The following is a 27,923-nucleotide window of genomic DNA, read 5'->3' on the forward strand; positions in this document are numbered from 1 at the left end:
GGGGGGGCTTTGCAGCTTACATGGCTGCTTCTTGCTCTGACCGAGGGTTGCTGGGAGCAGGGGGCGGGGCTTGTTGCATGTGCCCGACCTCTGGGTTCTTTACTGCCGGAGCTCCGCTCCTGTGCACTCCTACAGGAAATGACCCCTGCTTAGCACACAGCCAGTTCCTGTGAATGCACACAGGTTCTTCCCAAGCAGAAGTTAGTCATTCCAACATAAAATGGTTTGTTTGTTTATTTTTTATATTTATGTTCCACCCTATCACATGGTGGGCTCAGGACAGCTTACAACATAAAAAACAAGTTAAATAAAGGATGGCAGCATTGCTCCAGAGCAGTCCAATACACTTCCTGTTAGATGTTAGCAGGATAGCAAGCACCTGTAACTTACTTTGGGCAGGGGAGGCCGAGACGGTGAAGATATCTGCCACCTCACCCAAAAGCCTGGTGGAACAGCTCTGTTTTACAGGCCCTGCGGAACTGTAACAAGTCCCATGAGGCCCTGATTTCTGTTGGGAGTGCATTCCAACAGGCTGGGGCCAGAGCAGAAAAGGCCCTGGTCCTGGTTGAGGCTAGGCGGATGTCTTTTGGGCCAGGACTACCAGTGGATGTTGGTCTGCAGAGCGCAAGGCTCTCTGGGGCATATATGGGGAGAGACGGTCCTGACGGTTACTTGAGTGAGTGTTAGTTGGGGCTCCATGGCCTCAGCAGTTTTCAGGTGACTACTTCCACAAATAAGTGTTTAAGCAAATGTTTCAGCCTCTGCTGAGTCTCCATCCGCTGTTGAGGGCTTTGAGTGGGCATCGATGCTGTACAAGGAGGCACCAACATCCAACTCAGAGTCCTAAAAAGTGTTTGGAAACCCAGCTGTGGCACTCTCTGCCACTCTGCCCCACTCTGCCTTCAGGAACATTGACCTGCAAACAAACGCTGTTGTCCTCTCTGTGGCTGATGTCTGTGTTTGCTGTCTCCCAAGGTCTCATCCGACTACAAGAGCTGATCATGGCCCCATCAAGATACAACATCCGCTTGAAAATCCGCCAGCTGCCCCCAGACACGGATGATACCCGGCCCTTGCTGAAGGAAATGAAGAGGGGCCGGGAGTTCCGGATCATCTTTGATTGCACCCACACGATGGCCGTGCAGATCCTCAAGCAGGTGAGCCCCCCCTGGGGGGGGAGGGTTAGTGTCCCTTGATGAGGCGGGGTGTGTGTGTGAGAGCAGTTCTTGATTTCTGGAGGATGTGCTGATGATGGGGCTCAGAAATAGTGCTGTGTGATCCAGATCATCCAGAAGACCTCCTGAAAGATAAGAGCTTGCTGTAGTTGCATACTGGGGGAAAGGAAGGAACTCTGCACATGCTTAAAAGCATTTTGATGGCCCAGACTAGCTCAGTCTCATCAGGTTTCGGAAGCTAAGCGGGGTTAGCTCTAGGGCTGCCAAGTCCCCCTGGGGGGGGATTCCCCCGCTAAAAGGACCCCCAATCCGCTGGTCTGGGTCTGGCCGGCGGGGGGAACCCCACCCTCAAAGTGGCCAGATCGGCCCGACGTGCCTGGCGTGATGACATCGCCTGGAAGTGATTACCATTTGGTGGTAAGATCTGTGTGCTGAGTTTAAAATGTCCCTCATTATCTTTCCTCATTCTCTCTTCTCCCACTGACTTTTGTGAAGTCAGATAATAGAGTTGAAGCTTTTATTGACTCTCATTAATTTAGTGTCTGGGTCCAGATTGGCTGGCGGGAAAAAGACCCCCCCATGGTGGCAGAAGCAGCTGCCAGGCCCCAGAGAGGCAAAGTCCCGACCCCCGGCCCCATGGCTGGGCGACACCATGTCCACTCACTTGGATGACCAGCAGTGCTGGGGGAGACGCCTGGGCCTGCGAGACACCCCAGATGGGAGCAACCGGGGTTGGGCTGAGCAGGGTGAGGGCAGGGGCACTGGGAGCTGCATTGCAGAGCTCAGTGCCCCGACAGGCAGCAACAGCAGCGGAAGGAGAGGGAAGTCTGGCCCCCAGGAGGAGGGAGCAGGAGGTGGCCCAGAAGTCACTAGGACCTGCACTACTGAGCTCAGCACCCCAGAGGGCAGAGGCAGTTGTGGCAAGGGGGGGGGGGGAGCTCAGCTTCCAGAGGGTGGGGCATGAGGCAGCACGGCAGTGCTGGGAGGGCAGGGCTGCGGGGATGCAGGTGGCTCCCGTGAGCCCCACTGCTGCTGGGGCGCACCCACCCCATGCAGAGGAGTGACAGACAGGGAGGCGGGGCAGCTGAGCAGGGCAAGGAAGCTGTAGTCCAATGGGCCCCGCAGATCCCTGACAGATGGGAGGCATCTCCCCCAGGAGGGACAGGGGCGAGCGCAGGAGGAAGGGAGGAAGGAATACAAGCAGGTTCCGGCCTCTTCCATGGAAGAAAAGAAACTGGCTGTCAGGTCTGCAGCTGGAAAAACTACAGCTGGGAGGAGGAGGAGGCCAAGGGTGAGCAAACCCCCTCCCTTCCTGTTCTGTGGCCTTGGGAAGTGTCCCAATGTGAGGAGAGTGATGGTGGAAGGCGGCATTCCCCAGAGTGGGCAGGCAAGGCATGACATTTGTCAATTTGGATTAGTTGTTGTGATGAAATGCATTTTCTCCTGGGAGGTTAGCAATAAAAAAAAATCTTTTCTTTTCTCTGGAGAGAAAACAGGCAGGAAGGGGGAGGGGGAAATCAGTTTGAATATAACCTATTACAAATGCTAATAGATCAAGCAGGAAAGACAATAGGATGGTCAAGCTTTCCCCCTTCTCCACTCTTCCACAGAGTTTGGAGGGCTTTAGGCTAGAACAGCTCCAGGAATAATCTCCAGGAAGGAGCTGGAGGAAAGGCTACTGTGACCTGGCCTGATGTTGATCAGGGGAGTTGGGAAAGGAAGGTGATAAAAGCTCTGTGCAACAGGAAGAAGCTTTCTTTCTTTGGAATGCTGCATCCAGGAGAATGCTGAGCTGAGGTCTGCAAGCAGGCAGCCATTGACCATGTGTTCGCCTGGGAGAATTAGAGCAAGCTTTGAGGTAATCAACACTCTGTAGAGATCTAGAACATCTGAGCTAAAGAGCCTGTCCTATATTTTAACCGCCGATAGGGCAGTATAGAGATAGAGGCAGAGGATTTGCATTTTTACCCATTTCTTTTGGATTCCCTTGCTCAGTCTGGTGCTGCGCTAAAAGTATGCTTGTAAACATTTTCTTTTTAATAAGTACTTTATAATTTTGATGCTGGGAGTGGTTCTCTGTACCACATAGAACTCCACTGTCTCGAACATGCTATCTGAAGAGGGGAGCCAGGGGGAAGGTTTGGATTTTGATTAGTTAATTTCCAAATGTATATCCCTAATAGTAAAAGGATTATCGTATTTACATAATATATTTTCCACCTTTCTGCCCAATCAGGGCCACCAAGGTGGCTAACCATTAAAAGCAGAACATAACAAAATATATGTATAAAAACAAAGACATAGCATCTATTTGTTTGTTTGTTTGTTGCAGTTTGTATCCCACCCTACCCTGCAATTAAAATGTAAAAGAAGGGACATCCAAGGAACACCAGGCAAAATTTTAAAAAGTCTTCTGCTGCTGGCAGAAGGCAGCAAGAGAAGGGCACAGAGAGATATGGGCAAAATTTGTTGCGATGCTAGATCAGCCAAGACTGACACACAGGCAGAAACATCATTACATCCACATACAATAAAATCTCAAAGCCACATAATTGGCTGATTTCAGTAGTACAGACGTAATTAATAAAAGACTTAACCAGCTGCTTCCTTCTAAAACATGCTGAGGCGCAAAATTTGTCTACAAGGTTTACATAGCTGGGGCACCTCTCTTGTCATCTGAGAGTATTATCTGCTTCATTATGATGAACAGCCTCCCTCTTGGAGATTTCACCAGCCAGGAAGGGCACGGTTCTCCCCGGCAACTGGTGGGTCTCGTTTCTCTAAGAGTTCTGTCTGCATCCTCAAGTTGCACCAACTGAAAAACATCCATATGGACATGGCAAGCAATATTAAGATAAATGGAGTGACAGCTCTCTCATGTGTTATCATAATATATCACAATAGAGAACCAGAGCAAAGATCTAGCTGTCCTTTTCTGATGATTCCTGAATCTCAAAACTGCTCACCCAGACACTTAAAAAAAAGAAAGAAAGTTTCCCATTAGCCATGCTTGGTAGGCACCAGGAAATCTTAGTAAGTACCTGGGTGTACTCTACAATATAAAGTGACGAGTCAAGGAAATATTTTTTCTATGGTTGGGAGACAGCCACCCTTCCCCTCCATTTCCCCCTGAAACTCCCTCTCCCTTCCTCATTTATGCAGGGTAAATGCAAGTCAGTGGGGGAGAGAGAGTTCAGGAGAAATGGGTTGGCAGGGAAAGGGTTAAGCATTTCCATGATCTCTTTCTTAAATGCAAATCAGCCCCCATCCCAAGGGGCATTTTCCTCCATTTACGTGCCTGTATGCCAGCATGTGCAGGCAAACCATTTGCCCATTAACCTAGAAGATGCAGCAACAGAGAACAGAACTGTAAGAAAATATGATCTGCTGCCATTTGTACTGAAACATACGAACATAAGAGAAGCCAATGCTGGATCAGGCCAATGGCCCATCCAGTCCAAAACTCTGTCAAAAAGTGGCCAAAAATACCAGGTACCACCAGGAGGTCCAGCAGTGGGGCCAGGACACTAGAAGCTCTCCCATCGTTGCGCCCTTCCACCCAGCACCAAGAATACAGAGCATCACTTGCCCCTATCTATACCTTGTGGCTAATAGCCACTGATGGATCTCTGCTCCATATGTTTATCTAATTCCCTCTTGAAGCCGTCCATGTTTGTAGCCACCGCCACCTCCTGTGGCAGTGAATTCCATGTGTTAATCACTCTTTGGGTGAAGACTTTTATCTGTTCTAACCCGACTGCTCAGCAATTTCATTGAGTGCCCACGAGTTCTTGTATTGTGAGAAAGGGAGAAAAGTGCTTCTTTCTCTACCTGCTCTATCCCATGCATAATCTTATAAACCTCGATCATGTCACCGCTGAGCCGTCGTTTCTCCAAGTTAAAGAGCCCCAAGCGCTTAAACCTTTCTTCAAAGGTTTTTTATTGCGGTTGCACACTGTCTTGACATTTTCAGTGAGTTATCTACTACGACTCCAAGATCCCTCTCCTGGTCAGTCTCCTCCACAAGCTAGCAAAGTGGTTGGTCTAAATGACACCTCAGAAAGAGGGATGTAATGCTGCTGATTGGAAAACATCCTTTTCAGTTACATTAATCTGCTGAGTTATTACTTCCTCTCTCTCTTCTCCTTACCTTTTTAGACTCTAAGCTAGGCAGCCAGCTGCCATAATAACCAGCAAAGCTTTCAAAACATTACTGTCATTTTTTTTTAAAGTTTAGAGAAGTTGTAAGATGTCTATGAGGCATTTGGTTCTGATTAGTTATCCAACTGCTTATCCAACCAAGTTATGATGTTCTCCTTACCTCAGAAATTAGATGTCATGAGTAATTAACTTCTTTTTCCTAATAAATTCTTCAGTGACATGCAGATCAGGGAAAAGACTGGAAGGAAAAACAGACCCATGACGAGTCGCTTGCTGCTCCCCCGCACCGGTCCCTGTGGTTTTCTTCCCTCCGCCTCCTGTTTCTTTGCAAACTGCTCCGTTGTTCCTCTAAGCTAAATTCTGCCCTAGTAATTTCAGCAGAAGCAGCACAAAGCCAGGAGCCCCTCTGGCAGGAGGCGGCGGGAGGGGGGGGTATACTGGCTGCCATACTGTGAGTTCGAGCATCTTCGAACACCTGCTTTCTGTGACAAGAGCTTAGGGCAGGACAATGCGTAATCTTCCATCTGAGTGGCAACCTGGATACTTTTGTCTTTGGACTAGAGAGCTGGGATTTTACTGCTCCTGTTCCAGTCCATCCAGCTTCTCTGTGGCCTCTGACCTAGGCCACCTAAGGTCACTCCCTCACCTGGCCATGCCCTCCTTCTCCTGCCACCCCCAGCCCTCGTGCTGTGTTCTGTCTGTTGGTGTCACCATCTTGGTGGCTGCCCTTTCCTTTGGGGCCTCTCCCCCCAGTCCCCGTGGTGGCCCTCTACTGCCCTGCCTGCACAGCCATCTCCATTTCTGACCCCCCCCGCTCTTTCTGTCCCCAGGTCTCAGCTGCCTGCCACCTCTCATACGCCTGGATTTCAGTGCGATGCTGGTAAGGCAAAAGGAACTCACCTGCAGGACTTTGCCCTCACATAGCATCTTGTTCAAACCAGGCTGACCCCTATGGGAAGTGACTACACAGCATTCATGGCAGCCCTGCTGAAACAGGATGATATGAGAATGCACAGTTCCGCGCGAAGTTTTTTTGCCTCTCCAGCAGCACACCGAATTAACTCCCGAAATCACAGTTGTTCACCAAATTGTCCAAAAGGTTTCTAGGGAACAGGAAAGGAATAATGTTGGGGGCCCCCTGCCATTACCCCACATGAGGACGTATATGAACCCAGATGGGCTTCTTCTCACCCTCTTACAAGGAAACACTGGGATTCAGTGTTGCCTTACAAGCTAAGTGGTGATCCCTACCCCAAGGTACCAGTGATCACTGGCCCCAAAGATGTCCGGCTGTCCTCGACCAGAGCCAGGGCCTTCTCAGTCCTGGCTCCGACCTGGTGGAACTCTCTTCCAAATACTGCCAGGGCCCTGCAGGACTTAATGCAAGTCCGCAGGGACGGTAAAACAGAGATGTTCCGCCACGCTTTTGGTCGAGGACAGCAGTGGTTTTCCATCACAGCTGGCACCCTCCACTGCTCTCCCATCGTCTTCCCTTTCTGCTTCCTCTTTACTCCGCCTAACAGGGGCAACACATTCCAGAATGGGTTTAAGAACAGATCAGTAATGCCATTTTGAGATTATTTTAAGAATGCAATTAATGTTATTTATTAATTTTAACTTGTTCTGTTTGATGTTTTAACTTTTGTTGTACGTCGCCCAGAGACCTGTGTACACAGGTTTCATGATCTGGGCTGTGCTACCAGAGGCCTACTAGGCCCAGAGAGCCTGGCTAGCAGTAGGTGAGGCTGGGCCTACAATTCCCAGAAGCCCCTGGGAGGTTTTGGAGCCAAAATGGACCAATAGGAAAAGAGGAGGGCTGGGAATAAAAGTTCTGGAGCAGCAGGAAGAGCTGTTCTTTCTTCCAGAGGGCAGAGGTAGAAGAAAGGCTGCTGCAGGGGAAAAACCCTCATCCTGAGGGAGGGGTGAGTAGTCTAAGGCCACTTGAGATAGTGAGCTAGGGAAAGTATATTTAGATGCGTTAGGGCATTTGATTTCTTTTCTTTTCACCCACTTACTGTTATTCTGCACCTTGTTGTTTGACCTCCTATAAAATAAACCTTTTTCTTGTTTCACTCTGCCTGGTCCTCACGTCTATTATTCAGCCAAAAGAGAGGTCTGAAGGTCTTGGGAGGGTGCTCTGGGCCTTCTCAAGAGAACCTAAATCCAGAGTGGTGGCAGCATCAGGTGACACCCCACCTGAGCCGTGACAACAGGGAATGGGCAATTAATAAATTTAAAGTATAAATAAATAAAATAAATAGTAAACCATTTTCTCTTTTTTTAAAAAAAAATTAAAAACTTAAAGAAAATACTCAGGATCCTGATGAACAACATGGAAGAGTTAGGGCATGCACAGGAGCTGAGGAAGGAAGCGCCTTGATTTGTGTTGGATGGAGTCCACCTCCCCAGTCCACCTCTCCCAGCAGCTGTGGTTGGACAGCTCTTATTGAAAACCAAAACCAAGCAGTCTGCAGGACACAATTTTCCTGTAAAAGGGTGGTGGAGGAGTTTGACTATCCTGAATATATCAGCAGTGTAGAGATGTGAGCTTTGTTTTGTGGGGGGGGGGATATCCGCAGCCCCATTCTCTTGCCAGCACTTGCATGGTTCATGATTCCAGTCTACCCATTAAGATCTTCCATTCACCTTCTTGGAAACATTAAATCTTTCTTTGGGCACCAGCATCAGCAATCTTCCCAAGTTATTTTGGTAGCATTTTTTTTTATTTTTTTGCAACTTGCCAGGTACTTTCAATTTGTACTAATTGACTTGATGGCATCGGTGATTATGTGGAATAGCTCTTAGTCTCAACCCCTCCCCCCCTGCACACATACTCCACACTCTGCAGCTACCTCTGCAGTGTTCTTTGACCCTAGAAATATCTCTAATTAGCATTTCTGAATACTAATCCGTCCTCTAACGAATATGGGGTACATAGTCATTTATTTCTTAATTAGCTGCCTGTGTGGGTGCATGTTAAGGGCCCCCACACAAAACTGATTCAGATTTAACTCAATAAAAAATTATCTCCCCTTCCAACGTCATCATGCTTTCTGCAAGCTTGGGATTTTTGTCTGTATTTGGCTTTGTTTCTTTTGCAGTAATTTTAGATCAGAAAAACAGAGTCTGAATGAGGAATGTACCAGCTGGGCTGCACAACACCTCTTTTATGAGTTGAGCTGCTTCCAGAGTGTGCTTAACCAGGCTCAGGCATGGGAGTGGGGAGAAAAGGTACAGTTCACTGAGCCTCAAAGGAGACCAAGACTGCAAGCCCATGACCATGATATTGCTAAGGTTGTCAACTGGCTTGGAGAAAACCGGTGCTGTCCCTTTAGCAGAGGCTCAAGGTGTGGAAATGGGCAGTTGAGGCTTTTCACGGCATGATGGTACCTTACTGGGTAAATTGCCCTAAGTATTCAAAATATAAGAAAATTTAATAAATAAAAAGAGTACACATGGTTTATACAAGCATCGGGCTGAGCAAGGATACAAAGAAAAGGTGACAATACACAACCCTCTCACCCTACACTTGGTACTTATTCTAAACAATGTTAAATTAGGATAGGCTAGTATCTCTTAAAATTGCAGTATTTAAAATTCTCTATTAGGTTGATTCTCAGAGTTCAGGACCTCCATCCATTGTCTCTCAGCATGTGGTCAAGAAGTAGCCCTATTGTAAAAGTTCAGTCCTTCATGACTTGAACCTCCCTGACAAAAGCCAAAAGATAAAAGAGAGCTTATTCCTTATGTCCAAAGAATTTATAATCTCCCTTTACAAATCCATTCCCTTGTTGGGCTGTTCCCAGTCTTCCTGACTGAAAAGGAAGGAATAAAGTCAAGCCTTTTGACTTTCCCAGTCTCTGTCCCTCAGCTTTGACAGTCTCTAGCTGATATTTTAGATTGTAAACCCTTTTGTCTCATTCCAGCTGAGCTATTTGAAACTCTTAAGTACTGGAATGTGCGGTGCTTGGGGAGTTTATAACTCATCCCCTGTAGCCTTTTCCTCTTAGCCAGCTACAAACTTGTGGCTGGGCTCCGGTACATAGACAGAGTGTAGTCCCAGTTATCATAATGTAAGTGTGCTGTGTCATGAGGAGGATATTTTTCCACAGATGTAGTTCATGAACTAAAAATAGAACTTTCTTTCATAACTCATGAGATTGCATCTGGGGAGGAGGGGATCATTGTGGGAGGTCAGGTTATAAGTTTCTGCTGGACTCAGAGAAACAATATTTGGACTCCGGTCCTGGCTTGCCAGCCTTATCAGACATCCACCAGTTGGCTAAGGATCTCATATCCTCCTTACTGATTAACATAGATGTCAAGCCCAGGGAGTGTTTGACAGACATTGTGTATCCCAGCTCTTGACATCCTGGCTCAAAGTGGCAAGTGGACCAAGCAGAAAGAAGTAAGTGGGCTGCAGAAATGCTCCTAGTGTGATCAGGGGGTTGCACTCCCCGAAATAAGAGGAAGGCCACTCTTAGGCATAATGAAGAGCAAATAGCAAGGGAAGGAAGAAGGTTCCTGAAAGGTTGGGAAGGTCAAGTCACAGGGCAGCTGGGTGCACATTTGCTGCAAAACAAAATAAAATATAATACATGTTCCTTGCCAAGAAAAGCAACACTCTGGAGGCTGAATCTGTTCTGCAAAATAATCAGGAACCTGTTATGTTCACATCCATGTGAGCCAGAAGCAAAACAAAAGCATGTTGAAACTGGATTCTTCACCCAAAACCATGCTAAACTGCAAAATTTGAGCTTGGATCCAGCCAGCCTATATCTCATGTAACTCCTCTTCTTACTATAGCTGTCATCCTGCTTGGCTTGTGTACATTCAGGTCCCAGGATACCCAGCATAATCCTTTTTTGTGGATCAAGTGGGATCCCTCCTTCCCTTTTTGCTAGTAGAAAAACTGGTTTGATCCAACCCACTCACTGGCCTGATAAAATATCCACAACTGGAACTGACCCGTGTGACTTTTGGAGACTCAGGGCTGGGAGAAGACTTTCTAGACCCACTTGGTTGGCCATCTGGTGCTTCGCTGGGCAGCTGATGTCCTGCATGGCACTGCAGGCTCTTTCCTTCCTGCTGCTTTGTCTCATGCTGCCTTTCACTCTTCTGCAGGCCATGGCGATGGGGATGATGACTGAATACTACCACTTCATCTTCACCACACTGGTAAAGTATCTTGCTTTGTATGCCTCACATTTCCACTCCCACGGTTTGCTCCCTCTCAGGTATTGGCTGATTCCATTGATCCTGGTCAGGAAGGACGAATGACAGGCTGGCTTAGTCAACTGGGACTAAGTCAACTGAGACACTGCACATGGAAGAACTGGACCATTGGGCGTACCAACCAGGCCCGTTGCGCCACCAAGTAGGCCTGTAAATCCATTGAAGCAATAACTGCATGGATGGATGGAAGAGCATCCTGGCTTTGGCACCTGTTGGCTGTTTGGGTACCTGCCATCATGAGAGGAGGAGAGACTCGAACTCAGGTCTCCAATATCTGCTAAAATGTATTTCACCAATTGTTGATGTAACAAAAGAATGCAGAACCCCCAAAAGGTTTGAAGCAGTGGCTTATGAGATTACTAGAAATAAATGTGCCTTTTCTCCACCTACGTTGGCCTATGTCAACCCTGTAAAGTAGCCCTCAGTTAAGGTTGCTAGAACTGTCAAAGCAAATGCCAGATTTTGAGGGTGGTGCCTAGTGAAGGTGGAAGATGTGACATGACTTCCAGGTGATGTTCTAGGAATTTCCCCTGATCACTAGCATAAATTCCTAGAGAGGCACTATGGAGGCCATTTCCCAGCCATTTTTTCTCCCACTCCTCAGTTTCTCAAGGGCAGGGTACTGGGCCAAGGGCAGGGGTTTGCTTGCCCTTGGGGAGGGCAAGTGGCAAGCCTATGTTCAGCTTTCCTTTTTATAAAGGAGCTAGATTAAGGACTGGTGATCCTAGTGAGACCAGGCCACTTCTGCACTGTCATTTTTGTCACTTGTTTGTCCCTATTGCTTCAGGGTCCGCCCCCCCCCCCCGCCAAAAAGTGTTTTGCTCTCTCTAGTAGTCCCAGAGGGACCAAAACACATGTGGAAAAGGGAGGGGGACCCAAAGCAATAGGGACAAACGAGTGACAAAAATGACAGTGCGGAAGTGGCCACCTCAGCGGGAGACCTCCTGTCTTCCACCCACTCTGCCCACCACTGCTCTGTTGGGCAGCAGGAGGAAATGCTGGGGTGATTGGTGTCATGCTGACACCATGATGTCACTTCCAGTGCATTCTGAAACTGGCACAACCACTGCAGGCAAGGCTCTAGCATTTGCCTCAAACTTTAAACCATAGAGTTCTGGGTGGATGCTAGAGTGTGGTGGTGGCTACAAGCATGGACAGCTTCAAGAGGGAACTGGATAAACATATGGAGCAGAGGTCCATCAGTGGCTATTAGTCACAAGGTATAGACAGGAACTCTCAGTCTGGGGCAAGTGATGCTCTGTATTCTTGGTGCATGGGGGACGGGGGGGGGGGGACAGTGGGAGGACTTCTTGTGTCCTGGCCCCACTGCTGGACCTCCTGATGGCACCTGGTATTTTTGGCCACACAGTGACAGAGCGTTGGACTGGATGGGCCATTGGCCTGGTCCAACATTGACTTCTCTTATGTTCTTATGTCATTCAAATACAATGTGGTCACTTCCAGGTTATGCCAGAAATTACATCATGAAAAGCTAAGTTCTCCACCCCCATGATCTCCCTCTGGTTGCCATGGGTGGGCTATATGTGTCCCATCCAGGCAGGGACCCAGAGGGAGTGCGTGGCAGAGGAGGTGGAGAATGCAACACTTTTATCTGCCAAATATCATTTCCCAGGGGAAAACACACGCAGGGAAACAACCACACTAAATCTTTTGTTTAAATTCTCTTCCCTCCCCAAAATAAAGAGACGTTTTAATTACTGCCACTATCTGTCTGTAGCAGCTTCATGGAACTGCCTGATAACTTCCTATTAATCAGGCCCAGCTGAGCTGTGGCAACCTTTTCTGTGAGTAAGCAAAAGCCCGAAGGTGACGATGAAGAAGGGGCTGGGGGCAGGAGGGAGCAAAAAAGAATTATAATCCATTAATAGATAAGCAATTAGTGCCACTTTCCTGAAATAACAGCTGCATCTTGGGAAAGATATTTTAAACTGTTGTGCCTCTAGGCGATGGCTTTTTTTTCTTTCTCCAATGCTGCCGTTTCTGCTATACGAGGCTCAGGAGGTGCGATTGAATTAGTCTGTTGTGTTGAGCTAAAAGGTCCCCAGCGGACATCAAACGCTGCAGAGCAGCACTCGGGCAAGGAGGGGGCAAAGTTTTTTTACCGAACGGCAAGGTTGAATCACATAGGAGCTTGCAAGAGGCCATTGTAGCCCAGCTGTTAGTTGCTTTGAAAATGGAGGGGGCTAGAAGGATGCCGGCTTGGCTGTGCAAATCTTCACAGGGGTGGGATCTGCTTTGGCAGCAGGCGTCGCTCTGGTTTTTGCTGTGCAAAAAAATAACCCAGTTGTCGTCTTTTTCTCTCCTTCCTAAATGAAGGGCCGTTTAAAATGGGATGCTGGCAGTCGTGACCTTATTTGTGTGACATTGCACACTCAGTGAGTCATTTAAAGTGAGCTGCTGTTGTGTGTCACATTAACAGACCGGCGCAACGCCCGCCCTGGCTAGTGATCTTGGCACTGCTGCCACTGCAAGTGTAGAACCAGGGCACCAGTTTAAAGGAGAGGCTGGGTATATGCCACATTGCCTGAGTAAGGGCCACACCACATGTTATGGCAGACATGGGTTCAACCCATGGCTGCTGAAACCAGTTCAGAGGAAAATTTAGGCCCTTTTCACATTACCGTTCTAAACTGGATGCTATTTGTTGTTGGCCTGATTTCAAATAGAGTGATACAGTGACAGGCATTTCATACAGCAAATTTCCTTCCATTAATGAGCCGTCTCTTAAGTGCTATAATTGTTTCAAACAGTGCCACTTTCCCCCCTGCCCTTTTTCGCTGTGCGAACTTCCTTCAATTTTGTTGAAAAATTCACTCATAAAAAAAAAAAGTTGCTTCAGGGCCCCTCCAGGATTAAGGGCCCTGAAGCTTAAGCATCATTAGTTTCAGAGTAGATCCACCTCACCCCTTCTCTCTATTTGAGAGTGCAGTCTAAATTCTTAAGGGCAATACTGCAAGTACCCAAATGTGTACCAAACTCCTGGGTTAGACTAGAGACTGGAATGATTTGGGTCGGAGCAAGAATTTGTATGCTATCGATCAACAAACAGCTGTCAGGGAACACTAATTGACAAGGGTTGTTCCTTCTAACTCTCCAAGACTCTTTTCAATCCAGTTGGCAGAAAGCGGTTTTGGGAACTATAGGAAAAATAGGTTTATCTCCGCAAGAATTTTTGAACCATGGGCCAGACCAAGGCAAACTACTTATTAAACAAAGAGTGACAAATATAGAAAGACAAACGGATATTCATAGAACTCCAGGTTTTATCTCTCCTCCAAATTCAAGATTTGTTGCTGCTCCTGTTGCATACTTATATTTTCTTGAATCAAATCATTCCAGAAGGGCCTTTACATTGGCAAGAAGTTCAACTCTACCTTCTGCTGTTATGGAAGGAAGGTTTAAATCAGTCCCCTATATGCATAGGCTCTGTTCTTGTTCTTTATAGGAAATTGATTCAATGGAACATATTTTCTTTAATTGCCCTAGGCACAAAGAAATTCGGTCAAAATTTATTGAGCCACTGATTGGAAATTTCCCCGGCAGATCAAACAAAATTAAACTTGATTATCTTCTGTCCGATGTGAACCATGAAACAACCCGAATAGTGGCTAAATTCCGTGCACAGGTGTACAAAGATCAGAAAATGCATACAGTAGCTTGAGTGAAATTTTTAAAGTTGCGAAATTTAATAGTTTGATTTTATGTAAACCTTTGTATATGCTGGTTATTGACTGTAAAATAAAATTGTTGTTGTTGTGGTTGATCCACCCCACCCCCCAAATCTCCAGTTATTTCCCAACTTGGAGTTAACACAGCGGGGGGGGGGGGGGGGGTTCCCTTTGGCCAGCCAGATTGTCAGTCACATAAAGGGTTGAAAGGGCCTGCCTGTCATTTGGGATTCTTCCTTGCAGTGCACTCACCGTGCCCCACACTAGGAGTGATGTTGCCGAGCAGCACCATCTCCTCCCCCCCCTCCCCCCAGCTATTTCTCCCTTTTGCTGAGTGGAGCAGCTGTCAGTCGCTCCTAGCTTGCTTCATTTCCGAGACCCATTCCAACTCGCTTTTGGTGAGGCTTGAATTGCAGTCCTCCCTGTGGCGGGGAGTTAATATTCTGGCACGGCTCTGCAGAGCCAAGAGATGCATTAAGGAAGCGCGCTGGAGCAGGGCTTGCACATGTCCCCCCCCCTCCTCTCACTTGCGCGGGCTGCCAAGTGGCAGCACTGGGCCGCCTGCCAGCAGTTTGCCTGAGTGCTTCCCCTCCCCCCCCAGTTAATTGCATAAAGGGCACGCTCATTCATTTGCAGCCAGTGGAGGTAGGTCAGAAAGGCGAGGGAGGCATCTTTGCTCCTCTTTGATAGTGATCTGCAAACTGACATAGGCCACATTCCAGGTCTTCCATAAATCTGCACTCATGGCTCCTAATACAATAACAAGAAGGGGGTGTGCTTTTGTTGCAGTTTTAAAGGAATCTTGCCCATCCTGGTGGATGGTGCTTGTGTCTTTAACTGGAGGAGAGCTAAAGATAGATCTGTAGACCACAACCAACCTTCCCTCCAGCATCTTGAGTCAAGGGACCAGGACAGTTTGTAAAGGGACCCAGATGCCGTTAACCAGTCAAGAATCAGACACGGAATCGGTTCTGATGGTCAGGCCAATCAAAGCTGGAAGGAGAGAGGGCTGTGCAGTTTATTAGTCCCAGAAGCCTCCCAGTTGTGGCCAAATGGGAAAAGTCTGGCCTTGTAACTTGGAGAATCCCAGTCAAGGGTTGCCAAGCTCCAGGCAGGGTCTGGAAATCCAGCAGAATTACAACCAGTCTTCAGACTATTGAGATCAGTTCCTCTGGAGAAAATGGGAGCTTTGGAGGGTAAACTCTATAGCCGTGTACCCTGCTGAGCAGGGGTGTCAAACCTAAGGCCCGTGGGCTGGAAGCAGCCTGCCCAGGGCTTTAATCAGGCCCGTGGCTCTCTTCTCCACCACCCACCCCCTCCCCTGCCTGTCCTCACCCTTCTGAGGGAGATCAGGGCTGCCAGAACTTCCCAGCTAGCTGGGCCTTGTTTTCCCAGTTTCTCCTCCAGCAGGAAGCTCCTCTGGGCTAAAGCACAAAAAAAGCAGCAAACAAAATGTGGAATGGATTTTCCTTTAAGGTCTCTAGGCCCAGATAGACTGCTCTGGGACTGGAATGACAGCTCCCAGAATGGAATGACGGTCCCTGGGAGTAGCAGCTGCATTCTGGGAATGTAATTCTAACCTGGGGGCTATCATTCTAGTCCCAGAGTCGTCTATCTGGGCCCAGAAACCTTAATGGAAAATCTATTCCACATTTTTTTGCAACTTGTTTTGAGCTGAAATGTATTTCAGTGGACTGGAGTTTCAATTTCCAGTGTTGGTATGCCAGTTGAATTTGTCTGCTTGCAAATAAAGGGCTGATGTTTTGAGCCAGCTTGCCTCTGTTGAATGGACCTGAGAACCTGGACCTGAGTGAGTACTCTAACCTGGGAACCCACAGCCAAAGCGGGACATTACATTGGAAAGCTACTGCCACTCCGAGTAGACCTGGGGTGGGGGGAAGCTTGCAATGCCCAGCCATTTCATGTTTTCCTAGGCTCAGAGCATTTTAAAATTTTAGTTTTTAGTTTCTGTTGTGATCCTTGTGCTTTTCCTTGATGCTTTATTTTAAAAATTGCATTGCCAAATCCCACTATCCCCCCACCTTTCCATTTTAGGTAGGCAACTTTTAATGGGGGGGGGGAGGCTTGGGAAGTGTCAGTTATCAAAGACTGTTAAATAAAATATGTTGTTACTGTTTTAAGCATGTTTGTATTTTAAGTTTTAAAAAACTCTTTAAGTGTTTTTGTGTCCTTTATAAAGTTAATATCTTCGCTACCTGGCATTACATTACACATGGCCTGGCCTGACAAAGTTTTGTTTATATCAGATCTGGCCCATGTAACAAATGAGTTTGACACCTCTGCTGCTGAGGTCCCTCCCCCTCCTCAAACCCCACCCTCTGTAAACTCCACCCTGAAATCTCCAGGAATTTCCCAACTCAGAGTTGGCTACTCTGTTCTGAATCCAGCCACTGCAAGATGGGAGTTGATAGCTTCTTCCCCCAGTCCCTGATGGCCTCATCCGTGTAAGGGCTGTTCTTTGCCATTTGATCAAGATGCGTATGCACAGAAGTTGCAGGCATGCACTGGGCTGGCCTTACGCACAGGGGAAAGATGCCTTCCAGGAGGCAGACTTGTTTCATACTGCACATGGCAAGCTGAGCCAGAGGGAGTGCTGAGAGAAGAAAGATGCTCTTCTTTCCAGGTGCTTTGAAGCTTTGCTTGAAGTATCAGCATTGCTGGCACCCTGTTCATTGTTTTCCAGCTATGGGCACGATGGCACTCCATTTCTCCCTGATTTTTTTCTGCTCCCTGTGTTTTGTTTTTTTCCAGAAAGTCAGAAGATGTTGAAACTGCTGGTGGTATTAGCATATGATGCTTGAAAGGGGCAAGAGCACCAAGATTTAATGTCTCACTTTTCAAATGCCTTCTCTCAGATATTTAAAATGTATGCTTCTGGGTTAGAATTATAATAATTATAATTAATTATCCTAATGGGTGACAAGGCACTGCCTCTCAGCTGGAATTGGCAGGAAGCACAATTTGAGACCCATTTCACTGGAGCATGCACATACAAAAGTCTGGAGGAGTTTGAAGGGAAGGCAGGGGAGTTTAGTGAAGACTAGCTGCCCATCTCACCCTGGGCCATGACACAAGGCCCCAATCCCTGCAGGGCTGCTCCTCTGGTGCAGCAAAAAACAGCATGGTCCAGAGGAGGGGGAGACAACGCAGCAACTTATTTATAGGCTGCCTTTTGTGCTGAAACTCTAGGTGAATTGCACAATTAAAATTAAAATTGGAGACCTTTAAATGCTTAGAGGGTGATAGATAAGGAGTATGGAAAGAAGGCTCATCGAACTAGATTGAACATCTGGTGGGCATAATTATTGGGAAAATGTTATTAATTTTAATTTGTTACCTACTTCTTGGATAGTATAGGCAAACTCCACAAGGTTTTTGTTGTTTCTTCGATTTGCTTAACATTTGTAATTATGTAGCTCAGATATATGGTTGTGTTGTTTGTTTTGCTATAAAAACTGTTCAAAATATTTTTTAAAAAAACAGTGTAATAAAATTGGTATAATAATACAAACAATGCACTAAGACTGGATCACAAAATTAGAGAACAGCCTAAGGGATGACAGTGTAATATTTACAACAAGCAAAAGAGTAAAGCAGAATGTGAAAATTGGAAAGCAATGCACTAAATTTTGCTTAATTATTTATTTACATTATTTATAGTTCACCTTTCTCATTTGGACTCAAGGTGGATTACACAGAGTGAACTGATGTAATCGACAGGATAGGACATTCAATAAACAATGCAATAGGATTAGAGTTGTAGAACTCAGAAGTCTAAAAACAGAACTGAAGCAAAGCATAAGTATTAACCTGACACATTAAAGTAAAGGTAAAGGTTCCCTTGCTCAAAAGCCAGTCGAATCCGACTCTAGGGTTGCGGTGCTCATCTCCGTTTCAAAGCCGAAGAGCCAGCGCTGTCCAAAGACGTTTCCGTGGTCATGTGGCCGGCATGACTAAACACCAAGGCGCACGGAACGCTGTTACCTTCCCACTGAAGTACCTATTTATCTACTTGCAATTTCTTGCTTTCAAGCGTCTTAACCACTTGAGCCACCTGACACATTAAATTATGCAAAAATTACCTAGTAGGTTCCTAGTGCACACTAGGAGTGTGCGTTTGGCTAAATCCGAACTAAAAAAGCCCGTGGAAAATACCTTATCAGTATTTTGGGGGTATTGATTCAGCCGGATAGAGATTTCAGATATCGTTGGTCTATCCAAAATGGCCAAGCCTTGAAAATCACAAAAATATTCGAGATTTTTGGAACCGCCGGATTGACCAACTTGAAGGGCATTTAAAGGGATCACGGTCTTGTTAAATGCCTTTTCCAAGCAGTGTGACTCTGATGAGTGAGCTCTGAAGGAGTTTAAAGAGCTCACAGTTTAAAGGGACCGTGATCCCTTTAAATGCCTTTCCCCCCCTCCATTGTAATCAATGGAGGATGGGAGTACCTTCTTTGGGGGCCCATAGAATTGGACCCCCTGGTCCAATCATTTTTTAAACTGGGGGGAGGTTGTGGAGAGACACCAGCAGCTATGCTGCAAATTTGGTGCCTCTGCCTCAATAACAGCCCTCCCCCCAGAGCCCCAGATACCCCCGAATTGATTCTCCGTTATACCCTCTGGGGACCGTTGACTATAGTCAATGCAAAACAAATAGCGTGAAACCAAGTTTCTCTCTTTCTCTAAAGGACCTTTATGCGTTAGATCTGGAGCAGTATCGCTACTCTGGGGTGAATCTGACCGGCTTCCGGATCTTAAACGTGGAGAACCCCCACGTGTCCACCATCATTGAGAAGTGGTCCGCGGAAAGATTGCAGGTGGCCCCCCGGCCGGAGCCAGGGTTGATCGCTGGAGTGATGATGGTACGTGGTATGAGGGCCACAGCCTTTTCATTTTGCAGAGACCGAGCATCTGGTTGGGGTTGGAGGTCAGAAGAGCCCTGCTGGATCAGACCAGTGGTCCATCTAGGCCAGCATCCTGTCTCACACAGTGGCAAACCGGTTCCTCTGGAGGTCCAACTACAGGGTATACAGGCCGAGACCTTCGCCTGATGCTGCTTCCTGGCACTGGGATTCAGAGGTTAACTGCCTCTGAAAGTGGAAGTTTGCTTTAGTTCCCTAGAGGCAGTTTGATGTAGTGGTTAAGAGCAGTGGACTCTAATCTGGGAGAACCAAGTTTGATTCCACGTGCAGCTGCTGGCGTGACCTTGGTTCAGTCACAGTTTTATCAAAACTGTTCTCGAAAGAGCAGTTCTCGAAAGAGCTCTCACAGCCCCACCTACCTCACAGGGTGTCTGTTGTGGGGAGGGGGAGGGAAAACCACTCTGAGACTCCTTCGGGTAGTGAAGGGTGGGGTATAAATCCAATCTCTTCCTTCTTCTTCTCAGTAGCAACTGATAGATCTATCCTCCATGAATCTATCTAATACCCTTTTAAAGCTGTCTGTGCCTCTGGCCATAACTTACATCCTCTGGCAGCAAATTGCACATTTTAACCACTCGCTGTGTATAGAAGTAACATCCTTCCTGCTGTGGAGTTCCAGGGGGGGGGGGGGCTGGAAGTTTGGTGGGTTCCTCACCTCCCAAACACTTATCAATGCACATCCTGCTCCCCTTCATTTTAGACAGATGCTGCCCTGTTGTACGACGCAGTCCACATTGTCTCTGTGTGCTACCAACGGGCTCCCCAGATGACGGTCAACTCCCTCCAGTGCCATCGGCATAAAGCATGGCGATTTGGTGGCCGCTTCATGAATTTTATCAAGGAGGTAAGAAGAACATCGCTGGCCAGCAGCCACTGTTCTAATGGTTAGTGCTGGCACTTTAGTTTTTGCAGCCAGATTTGCAAGAGCAAATCTACATCAGGGTGGGTGGCTTACACAGCTTGATACATAAATAACAATTAAAATCTATATAAAATCATCTAAAAACAAATCAATTATAAACAATTCAATGGCATAATCAAATGGCATAATTAGACAATGTTTAATTAATTGCATTAACAATGGCATACTATATATGTGCATACACAGTCTAACAAATGTTTTGCTCCATGATCTTCCTGGTGACACAGGCTGTAGATGTCAAAGCCAAGGGCCAGGGCTCTATAATTAAGCCTGTTGGTGGTAATAGTGGTGGCGGCTCCATAGTTGAAAGCCTGGTGGAAGAGCTGTCTTGCAGGCCCTGTGGAACTGTAAAAGATCCCACAGGGCCCTGATCTCTTCCAGGAGCTCATTCCACCAGTATGGAGCCACCACTGAAAAGGCCCTGGCCCTGGTAATAGCAAGCCTTGAGACCCAGGAGGGCCAGTCAATTTTGAGACCCTGACCGTAGTGCTCTCTGGGGTATGTATTGGGAAAGATATGTCAGATCCTGGCTATATAGGGCTTTAAAGGTAAGAACCAGCACCTTGAAACAAATTTGGTATGCTATTGGCAGCCAGTGCAATGCCTTCAGCACAGGCTGGATGTACTCCCACCTGGGGAGGTCCATCAGAAGCCTGGCCGCAGCATTCTGTACTAGCTGCAGCTTCTGAATTTGCGACAAGGGCAGCCCCATGTAGAGAGCGTTACAGTAGTCTAGTCTCGAGGTGACCATCACATGAATCACTGTTGCCAGGTCTTTGCAGTCGAGGAAGGGAACCAGCTGTCTAATCAGCCAAAAATGGTAGAAGGCCGACTTGGCAGTGGCTGCTACCTGGGCCTCTATTGTTAAGGAGGCATCCAAGAGCACTCCCAAACTCCTAACCTCCAGCTCTGGCACCAGAGGCACCCCATCAAACGTCAGGAGTGGGATCCCTACCCCTGAACCACCCCGGCTCAGGCACAGGACCTCAGTATTCATCGGATTCACTTTCAGCCGGCTCAATCTAAGCCAATCAGTCATGGCTTGTAAAGCCTGGTCCAAATCTTCCGGTCTGGAGTTGGACCGACCACCCAACATCAGATAGAGCTGGGTGTTGTCAGCGTACTGGTGACATCCCAGCCCATGCCTCTGGGCAAGGGGGCGTATATGTATGTTAAATAACATCGGGGAAAGCACTGCCCCTTGAGGCACTCCACAATCCAGTGGGTGCCTCCTGGACTGCTATTCCCCTAGTGCAACCCTTTGTCCCCGACCTTGGAGAAAGGAAGCGAGCCATTGCAAGGCAAGCCCCTGAATTCCTATGTCGGTGAGGAGGTGGATCAGTAACTGATGATCAACCATGTTGAACGCAACCGACAGGTCCAACAACAAAAGTACTGCTGATCTGCCCCGATCCAGGTGCCTCTGGAGGTCATCCGTGAGGGCGACCAGTGCTGTCTCCATCCCGCGTCCAACGCGAAAACTGGACTGGAAGGGGTCTAAGATGGAAGTGTCATCCAGAAAGCCCTGTAGCTGAATCGCCACTGCCCTCTCTATTAATTTGCCCAAATAGGGCAAATTGGAAACCGGCCGATAGTTGGCCAATTCAGCTGCATCCAGGGATGCTTTTTTCAGGAGAGGATGGACCACTGCTTCCTTGAGCACCCCAGGGAACAGTCCCTCTAAGAGGGACTTGTTGATAATCTCCCTTAAGGTGCCTCGGAACCCATCATGGCCAGCTTTAATTAGCCACAATGGGCACGGATCAAGGCAGCATGTGGTAGGGCAAACAGCTAGGAGCAGTTTGTCAACTTCCTCTAGGCTGAGTGGGCTGAAATGATCCAAAAACCTGAGTTGAAGACATGCATGGAGCCTCGAGATCGCTCTCTGTTTCAACTGTGGTGGGGAGGTCGTGGCGGAGCGACAAGACTTTATCCACGAAATAGCTCGTAAAAGCCTCACAGCCAATGTCCAATTCGCTAGCATTTGGTCGGCCCTGTGGCAGAACAGTTATAGACCTAATTGTTCTAAATAATTGGGCTGGGTATGAGCTCGCGGACGCAATCGTAGCCTCCTCATAGTACTCTCTCTTTGCGGCTTTGACTGCCGTCTCATAGGATCTCATAAACATCCTATAAGATGCTCTCGTGGCTTCATCTCAAGCATGCTGCCACCGTCTCTCTAGCCGTCTCAGCCCTCACTTCATAAGCCGCAACTCCCGGGTAAACCAGGGAGCCAGCCTAGAGTAGGGGCACAGAGGGCGCTGGGAAGCGATCTTGTTGATGGCTGCAGAGAGTCAACTATGCCAGTCCCCTACAAGCCCATCTAATGAGCCGCCAGGGGGCATTGGATCCCGCAGAGCCATCTGGAGCCACACTGGGTCCATTTGGTTCTGCGGGCGAGCTAAAATACGCTCACTGCCTAAACAGGGTCAGGGTGAAACATTCAGACGGGCCTTCAGGACAAATATTGAGTAAGGTGCTGAACTACTAGACTGATCAATGAAAGCTTTAGTGGGAGCCAATTGAAACCAGTAAGAGAGAACTTTAATCAGTGAGCAGGAGATATAAAGCATGCTTGTTTGGTTTTTCAAAAATTATTATTTTGATTTGAAGAAGTAGCATTAAAAATTGCTTTTAATCCTAACCATTGTGGTGGCTTTTATTTGCGGGATTGCAGGTTCTTGGATAATTCCATCAGGGGCTCAGAAAGACACCTATAATAAAGTTCAGCTTTAGCAATTTTATGTAAATGTAATTAAGCTAAGTAATTAATTGATTAAAAGGCAGATGAATAATCACCTGTATCTCAATCTGCTGGCAGCCCTAACATTTAGAGTGGGTGGGAAAAAACACATCCCTGAGATTGGCAGACAAGGGATGGGGTCGTTTGAGGCTGCTGCCTTTCTTCTTGCAGCCCTCCCAGATGGGAAGGAGCCCTGGGGTTGACTTTCACTGCTCAGGCTCCAGGGTGGGTCTGAGTTCCTTTGTGCCAGCAGCACATCTTACTTCTCTGCCCAGATAGATTCAGGTGGGTTGCTGTGTCTGTCTGAAGCAGCAGAACAAAGTTTTAGTCCAGCGGCACCTTTAAGACCAACAAAGTTTTATGCAAGGCATAAGCTTTCATGTGCTTGCACACTTCTTCAGATACAATGAAACACAATTTCCTCAGCCATTACATATAGAAAGTGGGGGGGGGGTTAGTTGCCAGGAAGGGCCAATTAGAATCAAGACAGAGAAAGAAACAAAATTGGAAATTACAAGTCCATACATATGGGTAGAAGGTGAGCTGTAAATTATACAGCATAATTAAAATGTTTAACACATACAAGGATCAAACAGGAATAATAAGCTTAGTTTATATGGTAACCATTTGTTTGGGTTCAATTCTGGGGCAAAAGCAGTGAAGTAAATAAATATGTCAAAATTGGAGATTGATGTGTCCTTAATTGTAGAATGCTGAGAGTGATTAATCGGAGACCCTGCCATCCGTCTCCTCTCAAGCATGGAGGGGACTTTACAGCATCTTCTTCTTCTTTGAAGTGGGGTGATTGACTCTTAGTGTTATTGCCTGCCCTTAGTTGGTGTATTGTTGACGTGTTCAAACCCCCGCCCCTTTTCTAACAGTTCATTAATTTGTTTTAAATATGTATCTCCTTATTTTCCAAAATAAATCATTCAAAGTAACTAACAGTCAGTTAAAATGTGCAATGCACAATAAAATGACTAGAGACAAAAAATGAACTGAAATGACAGCTGGTAAATTTAGAAAAGCTGTAAATAACTACAGAGCAATCAGAATAGCACAGGCAACAGTTAACTCACAGTATAGCAATCAGAATCCAGAGCTAGATTAACCAGAACCAGAACCAACATAACTAACCCAAAGCAGAACTAATCTTTTTTTTTAAGTTTTTGTGTTGTGTCTAAATTCCAGTGGGGAAGATACCAGTAAGTCCAACATTCCACAGATGTGGTATCAGAGCTGAGAAGGTCTTAAGAAGATTACCACCTGCCTCTGTAGCACCCTAATAAGGGACTCTGAGAATAGTCTTGGTGGAGAGACCACCAAGCAGGGGTCAGAGAAGGAGAGTTTCGCCAAGAAGGGTTCAGAGAAGGAAGCAGCCCTCTGCTGAGACAACAGTTAGCCAGCATGCCTGGTTAAGAGCTGGTGGGACCCAGCAGGCCTTCTCTGTTACAGAGGAAGGTGGGTGGTTCCAGCCCATCCTCAAAGAAGGCCCCTGTCTCCTTCCAACAATGCATATGGAAAACACTCTGGAGAAGAGCAAATCATTGCAGAGAGAGAGGAGGTCAGCTGGCCTCGGGTTCCAGTGCCACTTCACCTGTCACCTTCTTTCTAGGTGCTTAATTTCAATTGATCTGTGTAGAGATTTCCCTCTCAAGTGGAAGTAATTACCATGAGAACAACAGGCACACCAGAGTGCTATTCAGCTTTCCCGAGGGAAAGGCAGAGTGACCTCATCACCACTGTGCCTGCAGAAAAAGCCACTTGATGTAGGTGTCTCTTTGAATCCTACAGACAAAGATAGAAGACCAAGAGAATGCTGGAAGTTAATCTGTTCAAAGGTTTGGCCTCAGAATAAACAACCGTTTCCTTACATTGAGGGAGACCAAGCCATGGAAGAACCATTGTGCTCATGTGACACTTGGCAGGCCTCTTTGTCTGGCTGGGCATAGATAATGGTTTTTCAAAGACAAAAAGATAGTATGGAAGACCTTTTGCTGGCTGACACTCAGACATTTGTTGTTTTCTGACACACTGTAGTTTCTAGTTAAGCAAGCTTTGCAAATTTCTGCAGTGCTGGGGGGAAAAACCTTACAAACTGTGTTTGGTCGGAGTCATAAAGCTGCCTTCTATTGAGTCAGACTCTTGATCTATCATGGCCAGTCTACTCTGAGTGCCTGTCAGATCTCAGAAGCTAAGCAGGGTTGACCTTGGTCAGTATTTGGATGGGAGACCACCAAGGAATACCAAGGTCACTTTGCAAAGGCATGCAGTGGCAAACCACCTCTGAACTTCTCTTGCCTTGAAAACTCTATTGGGTCACCATTATTTGGCTGTGACTTGGCAGCAAAACAACAACAAAAACCTACCTGACTTGGATAGTCCAGTCTCATCAGATCTTGGAACCTAAGCAGGGTCATGCCTGGTTAGTACTTAGGTGGGAGACCACCAAGGAAGTCCCAGCGTGCTCCACAGAAGTGTCTGTGCATGTAAATTGCTGTCAAGTCACAGCTGACTTGTGGTGACCCCATTGGGTTATCAAGGCAAGAGGCATTCAGAAGTGGTTTGCCATTGCTTGCCTCTGCATATCAACCCTGGACTTCCTTGGTGATTTTCCACTGAAGTACTAACTAGGGCAACCCTGCTTAGCTTCCAAGCTCTGTTAAATCAGGCTTTCCAGAGCCAAGACAGAAGTAGGCAATGACAAACCGTTTTTGGTCGTCTCTTGCCTTGAAAACTCTGCAGCATCACCATAACCTGGCTGTGACCCGATAAGCACTCCACCTCCATTCCCTGAGCCTTTTTATTGGAGATTGAACTACTGATTGAACCACTGAGCCACAGCCCCTCCCCTCTGAACAGAGCAAATGAGCATGCCTACAGCAGGCTGCAATGCCTCTTACAGAGGGCCTCAAGAGAAACCATTTTCTGAATCCAGCCCTGCAGTTCTTGTTGGTTGTAATGGATAATCCCATTTTGCTTCTTTTGAAGAAGGCTGTGCCCGCCACTTACAGCCACCCTCACTATGGTCAAACTCCTTCCCCTTTGCCTTCTCTGGAAGCACCCACTAGCTAGATTCTCTGTCTCCCTAGCCCAGGCAAACACAGGAAGAAAAAGTCGGTGGAGTGGACATTGGTGTTCTGTCCCTTCTGATGTAGCCTCTTTCCCCTCAGGTGGTTCCTAGTCCTGGGCTGTCGCTTCCCTGCTTTTTCCAACCCGCTTGCAAAGTTGGCTGCTGGAAACCAGGAACAAAGAGAGAGCGTTCGTCCTCTGGGATGACCTAAGCAGAAGGCAGTTTTCTGTAAGAGAAGCCAAGAATTACCACCTGGGCTTCTTTCGTCAGCATGCAGCAGGCTTTCTAAAGCTCCCACTGTGAACCAGAAAGAGCCCAGATTTTCAGGGTGGATTTATTTTCCCTCCTGCCTTGCCAGCTCTCTTCTGACATTGTTCTGTTTGGATTCCACTATTGACATTGTTGGGCTGAGCGGGAATTGTATGGGAAACACAGCTCAGGATTTGTAAGTTAATCAGGAGCCCTTGAAAGACCTGAGATTGGAACTGTCTCAGAGGCTGCTGTTTAGGAAGGGGTTTGTTTATTTTATTTTTATATTAATATCCAGCTGTTCTCCCTGGGGGAGACCCAAAATAGCCGACAGTATTTCCCCCTCTCCCCCTCCCCTGCCTTATCCTCATGACAGCAACACACATGGACACACATGAAGCTGCCTTCTACCTAATCAGTCCATCAAGGTCAGTCTTGTCTACTCAGGCTGGCAGTAGCTCTCCAAGGCCTTGAGTAGAGGTCTTTCACATCCCCTGCTGCCTGGTCCTTTTAACTGGAGATGCCAGGGATCTGGGACATTCCACGGAGATGTGGCCCCTCCCCAACCCTGTGGGGCTGAGATGTAGTGGTTAAGAGTGGCAGTCTCTAATCTGAAGAACCAGGTTTGATTTCCACTCCTCCACATGAAGCCAGCTGGGTGACCTTGGGTTAGTCACAGTTCTCTCAGAGCTCTCTCAGCCCCACCTACCGCACATGGTGTCTGTTGGGGGGAGAGGAAGGGAAGGCGCTTGTAAGCTGCTCTGAGAATCCGCGTGAAGAGTGGGGTATGAATGCAATCCTCCTCCTCCTTTGCAGAGATTCATACCTGGTTCTCCCAGGTCTGACACTCTAACCACTATGCCATGCCAGCTCTGCTGGTGTGTAGCTCCTTAGTTAGTGAGCAATCTCTCTGAGCTGCATTTACATTCAGCTGGTTCTTCCTATCTCTTTAGCTGTAAATACAGCATGCCTTTTGGTTGTTGCTGTTATCATCACCTGCTACTATATTTAGAAACACAGTCTGCAACAGTTAAAATAGCAAACCCCTTTCCTCCCTCCCCTCCCCTTTTGCTTTCATTGGCCCTTTCTGCACTCTCCTTTTAATCCATGTTCACAGCGGTGTCCTCCAAGCAATTCTGCACTAAAATTGAATTCAGCCTTCTTTTGAATCCAGTTTTCCCCCCATTCTGCACTAAAACCGAGTTCAACTTTCTTTTTATTCCAGGTTTTCCCCCCATTCTGCATTATATTGCCTCCCTTGGTTTCAGCCTGCTGTTCCCCCGGGTTATTTGGATGCTGTTTTGCTGTGGACTTAAATTGCCTTGACTTGAACACTGAGAAAATCTGGAGTGGCAGGCACATGTGGAAGGGACCATTGTGTGTGAAGTCCTGTCCTGTAAAGCGCCTCAGCCACCCTCACCAGAACTTTCCAAGGAGGCTGATCTGGGCATGGGAAGTGATTGCCAGCATGGTTAGCACAAGTGCCACGGCAAGCCGGTCCTTAGAGAAGCCCTGCAAGGCAGTGGAGGGCCTCCAGGGAGAGACTTCTGTGGGCAGGGCTGTTTCTCCCACCAGGCCACCTGAACAGCTGCTTTGGGTGCTTAAAGAAGCCAAGGAAGGGTGGCCACTGTGGAGGCTGTGTGTCAGGCACTGCAGGCGAGGGAGTTCATGGGGTGGGCAGCGATGCAGTGGCCATTTGCCACAGCAAGGAGGGTGGTGTAGCTCATGTG

General features: G+C 47.3%; 1 protein-coding gene across 1 annotated transcript in view; it reads left to right on the forward strand.

Annotated features, from left to right (window-relative positions):
• GRIK3 (glutamate receptor, ionotropic, kainate 3) overlaps positions 1–27,923 on the forward strand; it is a 138,679-nt gene that overhangs the window by 33,092 nt on the left and 77,664 nt on the right. The window contains exons 4-7 of the mRNA XM_015410879.1: positions 976–1,157; positions 10,461–10,514; positions 18,973–19,146; positions 19,907–20,050. Coding sequence (XP_015266365.1) covers positions 976–1,157; positions 10,461–10,514; positions 18,973–19,146; positions 19,907–20,050 — 554 coding nt within the window. The remainder of the gene's footprint in view (positions 1–975; positions 1,158–10,460; positions 10,515–18,972; positions 19,147–19,906; positions 20,051–27,923) is intronic.

Source organism: Gekko japonicus, unplaced genomic scaffold, assembly GCF_001447785.1.
Source record: "Gekko japonicus isolate JY-2015 unplaced genomic scaffold, Gekko_japonicus_V1.1 scaffold99, whole genome shotgun sequence".
In the NCBI taxonomy this organism is placed as follows: Eukaryota; Metazoa; Chordata; class Lepidosauria; order Squamata; family Gekkonidae; genus Gekko; species Gekko japonicus.